At 37.0% G+C, this 13,051-nt stretch overlaps 1 protein-coding gene across 1 annotated transcript; it reads left to right on the top strand.

Annotated features, from left to right (window-relative positions):
• Window positions 1-611: 611 nt before the first annotated feature.
• Window positions 612-13,051, top strand: LOC311277831 (macrophage mannose receptor 1-like). The gene is made up of 11 exons (XM_084388270.1): window positions 612-632; window positions 858-1,238; window positions 1,341-1,694; window positions 1,770-2,144; window positions 2,224-2,601; window positions 8,728-9,099; window positions 9,188-9,532; window positions 10,042-10,407; window positions 10,709-11,120; window positions 11,432-11,508; window positions 12,150-13,051. Exons 2-10 carry the CDS (start codon window positions 1,175-1,177, stop codon window positions 11,487-11,489), a joined length of 2,724 nt encoding a protein of 907 aa, XP_084244396.1. The 5' UTR covers window positions 612-632; window positions 858-1,174; the 3' UTR covers window positions 11,490-11,508; window positions 12,150-13,051.

Genomic DNA, 13,051 nt, shown 5'->3' with positions numbered 1-13,051 from the left:
TTCAGGCATAGGCTCTTTTTTCACGTTCTTCACCTTGATCAAAACACGAGTTGCAGGAATAAATTATTTAGTCTTGAGTTTTTAGGTATTTAGACATTTCATTTTGTTCTTTTGCTTTATGGTTTAAAAATGATAATGAGAATTGCTTTGACACTGTGTGCAGTTTTATCAAACATTAAATATATATTTCCATAGCTCAGTGTTGCAGTGCATCACAGATTTTGTTGATATATTATGTCCACAAACCAACCAAGACATCTGCACTCACAAGTTCAGAAAGATGGAACAACGGTTGTTTTCAAGCACTAGTTTCATGTAACAACAACATGTGGAAGGTTCTCATAGAGTACATCTATTAATGGCACCTATGTGACTCAACAGGTTTCTCTGTGTCGCATGAGTTTATAAAATGATCCACCCATATTTAGTAAACACTATAAATATTAAGACAGTCAGGTAATCTAAAACAGAAGCAGCAAGAGCAAGAGAAAAGAAGAGGCTTCAAATCAAAAGGTAAACTGTCGTCCCGACATTTGAAACAGTTAAGTAATAAATAGGGAAAATAGAACAAATGATTTGATGATGTGCTTAATATGTTTCCACAGCTATGTTTCCATTGCTTCTGTTATCAGGTAAGACAAAGATTTCCATAAAATATTTTATCATCAAAATCGTAAATTGAAATTTTTGTACAAGAATGTGATTTAACATTTTTCTGGCGACTGCATGATAATGCAGTAATTTTTTAAATTTTTTTTACCATTTTGAGAATACAGTTAGAGTACACTATCAGAGAATATAGTCAGAATACAGAATAGAGTACACTGATCCATTTGGTCCTTACTGGTCTTTAACAGGTTTTATCACCTTCACCTTGAGTGTTCCTCAGTATGTCTTTGTGAATGAATCCAAGACTTGGGCAGAAGCTCAGAGATACTGTAGAGATAAATACACTGATCTGGCTTCCATTGAGAATGAACAACAGACAGTCCAGTTATTGAACACAGTGAATGACGATTCCATTGATTTGGCCTGGATTGGACTCTATGATGATCTGAACAGTTGGAAATGGACTCTAGAGGACAGTGATTTCTTCAACGAAGGACGGAAAGACTTCAGGAACTGGTATAACCAAGGACCAAACAATTATGGAGGACAAAGTTTGTGTGTATATATGTATAGTGGGATATGGTATACAACAAGCTGCTCCAATACACGTAGTTTTATCTGCTATGATGGTGAGCGGTTTCATTAAGGACAATGAAAAAATTTGATTATGTTTCATCATTCTGAAATAATCAGCTCTCACTAATGCTCACTGATGTACTTAAATGTTTTAGGAAGACAGAATGCCAGTGCTAGTTATGTTTGGGTTTACATGTACAAAACCTGGACTGAAGCTCAGAGTTACTGCAGAGAACATCACACAGACCTCGTCAGTATCAGGAATGAGACTGAAAACCAGAAGATCCATTTTTTATTCCAGAATTATTATTATTATTATTATTATTATGATGTTTGGATTGGACTGTACAGAGCCAGATCTTGGTCAGATCAGAGCAACTCTTCATTTACTTACTGGAGCACGTGGCAGCCAGATACTGCAGGATCCTGCACTGTAGTCTCATTTAGTGACTCTGGGAAATGGGCAGATGAAAACTGCAATTATGTATTTCCTTTCATTTGCTACAGTGGTAAGTAGAAATCTGTCCTAATGGCCAATACTGTCAAAAAATTTGAATGCTATAAATCTGACACTTTCTCCACAGTATTATCTTTGACATCATCACGCCAGTATCATTTTGTGAATGAGTCTAAGACCTGGACTGAAGCTCAGAGATACTGCAGAGAGAATTACACTGATCTGGCCACCATTGATAACATGGAGGAAATGAACAGTCTGATTAACACAGTTAATGGGAGTTACAATGGTTCAGCCTGGATTGGACAGTATGATGATGTGAACAGCTGGAGATGGTCATTGGAAAACAACGATTTCTATCAGGAAGGAGAAAGAGATTTCAGGAACTTCTATCATCAACCGGACAACTATGGTGGGAAAGAACTGTGTGTTTACATGGATTATGATGGCAAATGGTATGATATGTCATGTGACTACAGTCTGCCATTCGTTTGCTATGATGGTAAGGACAAATTTTTTTTTTTTTTTTTTTTTAGTATTTCTGTGCGGCTATGAAATGTGTTGTATATTTCAAATCACAGGTAGAGTGAACGCCACACAGAGATACGTTGGAATCTATGACAGGAAAACCTGGTCAGAGGCTCGTAGATACTGCAGAGATCATTACACAGATCTCGCCAATGTGAGAAATCAGACAGAGAACCAGAGGATCCTTGAGACAGCAGGTGGATATGGAGTCTGGATCGGCCTGTACAGAAACAGGGTTTGGTCAAACGGTCAGATTACCAAATTTGAAGATTGGACACCACAAATTCCATATTCTTCACAGCAACCCGATAATGGTCAATATGATTATGGCCAATGGTTTTCTCAGCAATGTACTGCAGTATCATTCATCCATTTAGGCCGATGGACTGATGAGAACTGCTTATCCAGCATGCCTTTCATCTGCTTCAACAGTGAGTTTATTTTTTCTCTTTTTTTTTCCCTCTTCTTTTTACGTCAGTTAATTTAACTTTTAAACCAAAAATTTAATAGACATTACAAAAAGTGCCATTAGAAGTCAATGTATATATTTACTCTGAATATTTTATTTTTTTATGTATATTATTTATATTATATTTTATAAAGATTTTGAAACAACTAACCACATATAAGTTGAATATTTAAATTTGCACCATATAATATACATGTAACGGTGTTGGTGGTCGTTAAAGGCACAAGACGAAGATGAAGGTAGTGATGTTACATATGACACCAGGGTGGTAGCACAAGATCCCGGGCCCAACTCCCCTCTTCGATTGATTGGCTTGAGGAGTAGCTGTCAAATGTGTCAATCTAGAACTAGTGGACCAATGGTGACACTTAAGCCCGCCCTAATTTACATGAAACTCGAACTGCAACATTTGGGAAAGCAAGCGCAGAACATAGAAAGAAGAGCGAAGAGAAAAACAGCACAAGCGTATAAAAAAGTAAAATATGAGCAGAAAATGCAAGAGAGCACAAAGTACAGAGTAATAAAACCAAGGAAAACATACTTTTTAAGAAAGCATGACCATAAGTTTAAGTTTTGTGCAAAATAACTTTTAATGCGTTTAAAGTTTTTATTCATGCTTGTTATTTATTTCTTGATTCACGCTTATTATATTTTGATCCGTGACCACGTTGTTTGCTATTCTGGGCCCGGTTTTTCAAAAGGTTTAATCCGGATAAAATTGATCCGGATTTAGTAATCCTTTTTTTTGCGATCCGTGATCACGTAATCCAGTTTACTTTTGAGCCAGTTTTTCAAAGCAACATCGGATTGGATCAATCTGATCCGGATAGGAACTTTTCAGGATCACCAAATCTGGATAACCAGTGCTCAAACAGGATAGGAAATCACAATGTAGAACTATAGATATGTAAAGAGCAACAAGTAGAATAGCCAGTGTGGGGTCAATATAAGTTTATTTTTATTTGAAATGAAAACACACACATTTAAAAAAAAAACTAAAAACAAGAAAAACCCCACCCCATCTTCTTCCAGCAGTCCGCTCATTCCATTCTTTGCATTTTTTTGGTTATTCTGTAATCATTGCATGCATCACTAATAAATATTCTAAAAACAAAAATATTTTCGATTGTGATGAATGACTAATATATCAATTTGTGACAGAATAAAATTTATTGGTTTTGGTCAATTTTGACAGCTGTTTGGGGGATTATTTTATGAGGCCAAACTCTTTCTACTTTGCTGTAGGCCTATAATAAGGCTGAATACGTTAAAGCCTACCTAATGACTGTAGCCTGACGGATGAACAAATACAATTAAAACCTTATGAATAAATAGGATATCTTGTAAGATACTGCATGATCCAAATATAGTATTATTTGATACATTTTTTAAGTTTTCATTACATTTTGGGCATGAAATCCACGCTGAATCCACCCTTCTGATGGGATCAGTTTAATCCAGATTTTTTGGATCAAAGTGATCCAAATCCTAAAAAAAAGTTCTGAAAAACCCAAACTAAAGGTTTGATCCGGATCAAAACCAAGATTGGATTACGTGATCTAATCCGATTATGTAATCCGTTTTTTCTTTTGAAAAACCCATTTTCAAGATTTGATCCAATCCGTTATCCAAAATCCTAGTGGATTACTTTTGAAAAACCGGGCCCTGATCATTTTGCATTATTTTTTTCAGTTTGTGCAATATATTTTTACATGTGTTTTTTAATTTTTGATTCACGCTTATTTTTTGATCCGTGGCTGCAATACTTCAGGCGGGAAATTGATCCCATACTTTTTTGTACACAAAATGTAGTCAGTCAATCAACAAAGTTATTCAGCCAATACACTAACTTTACATTTCATCTGACATTCATTAGGAAATTTAATTAGGAAATTAAAATATCCAGGTAAAATAAAATATATTCCAGACTTTTCAAGGGCCCTCTCTCCCCTTGGGGCCCTGGTAATCAGTAGACCTACTGGTTTTACCCCCAATCCGACGCCCCTGTATGACACTGAAGCTTCAAAGCGCGCATCGAGTACGCAGTGTAATTTCTCATGAAGGTCCGTGGCGGAGCGTGCACTGTTTTCAGAGAAACACGTGATCAACGAAAAACGAAAGGTGTGTTCGACATCAGCTGCGGCTGGATGTAACCGATAGGCGAGAGTAGCCGCGTGCAGGAGCTGCAAACGGAGACGTGAAGTCGGATACTTTCTGGTTCCCGTAGTGACCGCTCACGTGGTGTTTGCATACTTTACCACAGCTGACGTGAAATAAATGCAATATTTGCCAAATAATACACAGATGTTTCAGAGACATTTTCATTCAATACTTTATGTAGGCTACTGCTTCATACAGCATCTGTTTGAACAAGAATAAAGTTCAACATAAGCTACTATCAATGAAGTGGAGTCAACGTTTTTTAATCAGTTTTAATTTGATAAACATGACACAATATACCATTGCAACTACATGAAAGAGTGTTTACTGTTATACACAACTGATTTGTGAGCTTTAGGAACTAAAGGTGTTCGAATAAACACGAAACACACGTGATCGTTGTCATGCGGTGAATCCGGCCAATTGTGGAACAGCTGTGTGGTAATCAGAGTTCCTGCCATAGATATCATATAATAAAGGCTAGTGCTGAGTCCCAATTCGCATACTATCCGTCCTAAATAGTATGCGAAACTAGAATTAGTAGTTAAATATTTTAACTCAGAAAATAAGTAGTTTTCGTTAAGTTACACACATTGCACATGAACGTCAGAACCAGCCGCCTCACAAACGACCTGCGTTTGGTTGATCTACGACGACGCCCTGCTTCACTCCTCAATTTGGTAAAACACATTGTAAATGTATTGTGGAAAAAAAAGATGGGAATAGTAAATAAAATGATATTGGACATATAAGAATGAATGAAATGTAAAATGTTTTGTTAACAGTTGTGGTGTGCGTAACTAGGCAACCACGTTCTCGTTCACGTTGCATGACGTCATCGAAGTATGTCCCAGAACGTGCATACTCTTTTGCTACACACTCAAAAGTATGTACTTTTTCCTCACAAAAAAAGTACATACTTTTAGGTCGTAGTATAAGTAGGCGAATAGGGGTTATGCGGAACGCCCAACGTTCGAACCGGAAAACAGGTATAAACATTTCCGGTTTGCATTACCGTACGCATCTGCAGCGGTAGATGATCTGTGAGGTAACTTATTTTGCGCTTTTTTTAGAATACAATTCTTATTTCTGTTTTAATTAAAATGTCACGAATGCTTAAGTATCAGAAAAAAATTTTTTATAAAAAAAATAAAATGCAGTCTTCATTTGATTGTTTTAATCGTCTGCAAGCAAATATAAAAGGTTAAACCACTATGATAGCATACAAGTCTAAACTAACTTACTGATAGTTAGCTAACTCTACATCGGGTGCCATTAGCAAAAGCTACATATACTAACTTATACCTTCATAATCATGAATAAATGAGGAGGCGTAAAAACTTAAATCCTTTATCTAACGGAGTACTCGGGGCTCTGGAAGTCCGTTTGGCAATACGATGTATATCTGAAATGGATAGAATGGGTAGCTCCTGTAAACACCGGCTATAAAAGGTCGCCATTCCTACGCTGTGTTTACCTCAGTAGCTGACAACCGGAAGTAGTTATATCTGTTTTGTAGAACCCGGAAGTATGTTGCGCATAACCCCTATTGGGATTCAGCCTAGATGTCTTACGCCGGAGTCACTTCCGGCATCACCGGTGGCCATCTTACCACAGGGAAGCTGTGAATTAAGGTGAGTGATCAGCACGCACACAAATCCTCTTATCTCGCTGAAATATTGACGGTTTTACAAACGGATTGGTTTCTTACAAACGTTATTAACGTGGCTATAATTCTTTCATATGGAAGTCCATTGTTATAATTATTCATATGTATGCAGTGTCATAACTACATCTCTGACGTTTATAACAAACCAAACCGTTTAAAAATCGGTTGAAAATTGAGCAAGTTATGGTTATTTAAAAGTACATGCACCATGTTACGAGTGAGCGAGCACCCTGTGGTAAGCAGCGCGGACGAGACATCTAGCCTTTATTATATGATATCTATGGTTCCTGCAGCCCAGTGCAGCCGCTCTTGAGAAGCTGCGCTGGCTGAGTTCTCCGGCTACTCTCGAATCGCTCTCGCGGTACTTTGATGGCACACGTCACAGTCACGTGGCGTCGGCGCTGTGTCAAGTCGGACAAAATTTCTAACCGGCATGCACTGCTTCAAGTCAGCCGCCGATCGATCTGCGCAGAGCTGCATGAAGTCGAACAAGCCTAAAGCCTCACTTTCTTTGCAGTCACGTGAATGCTTCACTTTGCGTGTTGGAATGTTTGAACCCAGACCACTACTCTACAGGTTTTGGGATATTTAAAGTCCCTGTAAAGTCAAAATTAAGTATGTTTTCTGAGTTTGTCACACCACAGAAAAAGGTGTTATTAGCCACCCAGCCAAATTTGAATGATAAAAAAAGCCGGCAAGTACATAAAATAAGCTATCAAAATCTTGCAAAAATGAGCAGTAGTCTCTGCTCTCAAACGCTGGGGGCGTGTCCGCTGGCTGCGCTGAAACCACGCCCACTCGCGGGAAAGTTGACGAAAGCCAGCCGACGATGGCACCAGTTGTCGGCGCGACGGGAGGATGAAGGCCGAGGCGGGAGATAATCGGTTCGGCCCCATTCACCAGTAACAGCGGATTATCAATGAATCCCAGTTGTCTCCGACTAAAGTTTATAAAACTATCCTGTGTAAAATGATCACTACAGAGGCGGATTTTGGCGGTGATCCTATAAGCTCTCCATCAAGGTGGCTCTTCACAAAATTAATCCACCTCTTCTTGATGTGATCGTTTTTCGGAAATTGAAATAAGGACACCGATCTGTTTTGTACGTGATCGCATCCAGGTAGTACGCATTTCCGTGACGAAGGCATAGCTAGCTAGCAAACTGTAGGCTGTAGTAACTAATAGTACTGACAGTAACTCGCGATCGGCAAACTGATGTGAATGAATGTGCTATATTGTTAGGGGAGGGGCAGCGTCAGGGGCTCCGATGCATCATCAAGTAGGGGCGTGTCCAGGAGCTCAGGGGCTCCAGTGCGTCATCGAGCCCCCGTTTTAGCCCCGCCCAAAAAATCCGGAACACAGCAATGGTGAAAAACTGTTTAACGGTCTAACTCCACAATTCAGTACTTCACAGTTCACAGTCTTTGTAATATGTTTTATCAATACATTTCTAACATTTATAATGTGTTTAGAATTTTTTTTTAGAATTGCCTTTACAGGGACTTTAAGTCCTTTTTTTTTTTTTTTTTTTTTTTTTTTTTCATTTACCTTTAAAAAAAAAAAAAAGTTTTATTAATAATAGCCTATGCTACATGATCATATATTCTGCTATATAAACAGCATAGAAACCATAAAATAATTAGACCACCATTTACTTGCATCAAGCAACTCAACATTTAATTTATTGTCACAATTTAATATGTGAATTATATTATCAGAAAACTGAACATTTAACATCGTCAGGTTTTTATTTGGGCTTAGAAGATAGAACAACGGCGCTGCGGACTTGGGTTTATGGCTGCCATAAATTTTACCTGCCACAAGATGGCGCTGTTTTCGACACTCATGATGCTTCAAATCTTTTCCCGGAACAATCAAGGGAAAGCCTCAGTGCTTCATGAAGCTTCATTTTCCCATGCCTAGGTGAAGGTACCACAATGTTTATTTAAACTAATACAGGCACAACCACAACTAACACAAACGAGAACCAACCAAGGACTGAATAGAACAGGGAGTATAAATACACTAAGGAAACTAACTAGACAGGTGTAGAAGGTAAATTAATTAGGGACAAACGAGCACAGGTGCAGACAATCCATGACATGGTGATGACGTGGTGGTGACAATATACATATATATTTTTTGAATTACATTTGGAAAGACCTCCACAATAAAAGCATTTTAATAGTTTCATGATATAGGCTATTGGTGATTGTAAAGAATAATCAATGTATTTCTCTGTTTATTTTAAACTTACAGGAACCTGCACACAATCTTCATGCACCCATCAGTATCACTTTGTAAATGAATCCAAGACCTGGACTGAAGCTCAGAGATACTGCAGAGAGAATTACACTGATCTGGCCACCATTGATAACATGGAGGAAATGAACAGGCTCATTAAAACAGTGCGTAGGACTTACTATGGCAAAGCTTGGATTGGTCTCTATGATGATCTGAACAGTTGGAAATGGTCTCTGGATAATGCAACATTAGGAGGATTTAAAAGCTGGTATGTCCAGCAACCAGTGAACTCAGGTGGACAGAGTCTGTGTGTGTACATGTCATATTATTGGGGAGTATGGCGTGAAATCCCTTGTTACTCTACACTTCCTTTTGTTTGCTATGATGGTGAGAACTCCCGTTGACTTTTTAAAGTTTTTAGAACAATATATTTATGATACCATGGATATGTCACATACACATATATTCCCCGCAGGAAGAGTGAATGCTAGTACAAGTTACGTGTTTGTTTACCAGTACACAAACTGGACTGAAGCTCAGAGTTACTGCAGAGAACATCACACAGACCTCGTCAGTATCAGGAATGAGACTGAAAACCTCAAACTTCAGTCTTTATTTCAGTATTATTCCTATTTTTGGATTGGACTGTCCAGAACCAGATCTTGGTCAGATCAGAGCAACTCTTCATTCAGTAACTGGATGACAGGACAGCCAGATAATGTTGGAAACAGTGAATACTGCACTACAGTGTCATTTAGTGACTCTGGGAGCTGGACAGATGAAAACTGCAATACTACATTACCTTTCATTTGCTACAGCGGTGAGTATTACGTGCACCTCTGTTAAGAAATGCACAAGGTTGACTTTTAAGTGTACACCACTCTCTGGCAGACAGACTTGAATTGATTTAGAAAGTATTTAGAAATGTTATTAAACATTGCCAGATTTATTTTTTTATCATATTTTTTGAAAATATGTGTAACACTTTACAAAAAGATTCCATTTGTTAACATTAGTTAGGCTAACTACATTAACTAACTATGAAAAATACTTCTAAAGCATTCATTAATCTTAGTTAATGTTAATTTCAACATTAAAAAAAAAAAAAACATTATTATAAAAAAATATTTTTTAATGAACCTGAGCTAGCATTAATGTATTGATCTATGTTAACGTTAGTTACATATAGTTCTATATGTGACTAACGTCTACAAACATTCTACAAAAGTTCATTCATTCCAAATCCAAAATGTCCTTACAAGTAATCTTTATGATGCACTTAATGTAACTTTTTAACTTTTATCCTTACCCTTTTTCCCACCTTGACAGCATTTGCATCATCCCTTCAGTATCACTTTGTAAATGAGTCTAAGACCTGGACTGAAGCTCAGAGACACTGCAGACAGAATTACACTGATCTGGCCACCATTGATAACATGGAGGAAATGAACAGTCTGATTAACACAGTTAATGGGAGTTACAATGGTTCAGCCTGGATTGGACTGTATGATGATGTGAACAGCTGGAGATGGTCACTGGAAAACAATGATTTCTATCAGGAAGGAGAGAGAGATTTCAGGAACTGGTATCATGAACCCAACAATGGAGCGAATGAACTGTGTGTTTACATGGATTATAATGGAAACTGGTTTGATTCATCATGTGAAAATTATTTCACATTTGTTTGCTACAATGGTAAGACATTACAAGTAAAAAATATGTGTGTGTGTATATATATATATACATCTCTTCTTTTGCTTTGAGATTTGTCAAAGAAGGGATTTTCATTCCTGAAAGATCTTGAAGTGTTCAATATTTTTCTTCCACATTTAAACCCAAAATTCTTGAGAGAAAAAGGAAATTCTGTTTTTCATTCTTTGATTAGGCTAATTAGTAAGGTTTTTTGTTTTCAAAATGTATTTTATTATATAGCTATACATTTGACAAATAACAAATAAACTGACTGATTTACATCCACTAAATTGTTTTATCTTAGGTAGAGAAAACGCCTCTCAGAATTATGTTTTTGTATCTGAGGGAAGGACCTGGACTGGAGCTCAGAGCTACTGCAGAGAGAAATACACTGACCTGGCCAGTGTGAGAGATGAGACAGAGCGTCAACAGATACTGAACATTACACGTTATTATTCTGGTTATGGTTATTATTATGGTTATGTATGGGTTGGTCTGCACAGAAACAGACTGTGGTCAGATCAGAGCAGCTCTTCCTTCACATATTGGCTGCCATATACTCCAGGTGATGTTGGACAACCAGATAATGGTTTATATGCCCCAGGACAGCGGGGAGCTCAACACTGCACAGCTGTGTCTTTAAAAGACTTTGGTCAGTGGACGGATGAAGGATGCTTTGCCAGTTTGCCTTTCTTCTGTTACAGTGGTAAGCAAATGTACTTTCTGTAATGAAATAAAATAATAAGCACCAGGGGAAAAAACAAGCAAATTTATGTTAATATGCCATTGTTATTTGTGTAATTCACAAACTTTTATGCTAATGCTAGCTCTGTCTTCTATTTGCTTTCTGGTGAACATGATGATCATCATATTGACCCATCAATTCAGATGCATATGGTATGTTTGTGGAGATATGTGCTGTTTTCAGTCCAGAATTGGTGTTTTTCAACATACATCAACAGATTGTATTGTTTGTATTCATGCACTACTGACCAGTGTTCTTTTTTTGTTTTTTTTTACTGATCAGTGATGGGACTGAGAGTGAAACTTACAAGTGCGGAAAATCTGTCAGAGTCTCAGATTAAAGAGTTTGTGATTATACAGGTGAGAAATAGTTCAAAACACTCATAATGCTTTTAGTTTATGTTGCACAAAAAGAAACAAAAAAAAAACACATGCAAAAAAAAAAAAACATTTCTTTAGAACAACTTCACAACAAGAGCATAATAATAATCAAGCGTATAGCTGGCAGGTCACGTTAGTCAAGCTCGCATCAGCTGACTCTCAGCTGATCCATGTCTACCTGTAGGAATAAGACGGCATCATTGTATGGATATATATAAGATCTTTTAGTGTTATCAACAGCTATCGCGTTTCTCAGGAGCGAATTACCCTCCTCCATTCCCAGCTCCGTCAGGATTTGACATTCTGATTCCTCTTTGAATCAGACTAAATTCTCGAATTATGGGTTCTGTTCTGTTTACCCTAAGGGGGGTTATAGCTGCTCTCCCTGCTCTTATCCATGCTCGGCTGCATGGATGCACAGGGAGTTCTGGCCCAGAACAGAACCATACCACCAATCCTTGCTGTATGCTAATTGTCAATCGTATTTGACGATAGTGGTCCGGACAGAAATAATAATAATAATAATAATAATAATTATTATTATTATTATTATTATTTACAGATCTTTGTAGTATATTTAACTCAAAAATATCTCACAGAAAATAAATCCCATGTTTCAGCTCCAGGAAGAATTTATCAGACGAGGACTTCCCAGCAACTTCACAATGCATTTGAGAAACTATCTTAAAATCAAACCGTGAGAGAAAACAACAGAATGTGTGCACACACGAACATGGTTTTAGGGTTTGTGTTCCTGCATTTTGCATGTTCTTTTTCCTATTGATAATAGAAATGTTAAACGTCACATGATTGTCTTGTATTGTATTAACCTTTTTTTTTTAAACAAATATAAGATATATGTAAACTGCAGGCTTTTTTGATTTTTGATTTTTGATTTTTTTTTATCATTTTTTTTTACTACAAATTATTAACACAAAGTTGGTTGCTTGTACTCATACTATCATAACTTTTTATATATATCAAACTTATCAAACATTTTGTGTCATTTTGTGTCATTTTGTGTTGCAATGATTTGTTAATTTGGCCCGAGACACTGGGCATATGCTTCAGCATCCCTGTGACCCTACATAGAACAATCAATTTGTAGAATAGATTTACTTGGTAATTTATTAGTCATCAACCAAACATAATGACAAATCTATTTTATCAGGGATACAGTTGTATTTGTCTTTGTTGTCAGCACAATAGTACAGAATGATACAGTACAACAACATACAGTGGAGCAACCACTTGAAAACAGACATCTGACGTGACTTACACATCATATGACACAACATTTTGTATATATTTTTTGATTACATGGTAATGTGATATTATATGGTACTATTTACAGGTTGATTGTACACTACAATAAATAATCAAAAAAAAAAAAAAGAAAAAGGTTTCTTTCTTTAGTTATGGACCTCTAAAGTCCACTGGGGTTGATCAAGGAAAAGTTTACAGTAGTAGAGAATAAAAAAAAATCTTGTCAGTAAGAATAATATCATCAGTCAGGATTATG

The sequence above is a fragment of the Rutilus rutilus genome, assembly GCF_951802725.1.
Source record: "Rutilus rutilus genome assembly, chromosome: 18".
NCBI classification, from domain to species: domain Eukaryota; kingdom Metazoa; phylum Chordata; class Actinopteri; order Cypriniformes; family Leuciscidae; genus Rutilus; species Rutilus rutilus.
The sequence above is the reverse complement of the archived record's forward strand: the minus strand, read 5'-3'. Positions and strand labels throughout refer to the sequence as shown.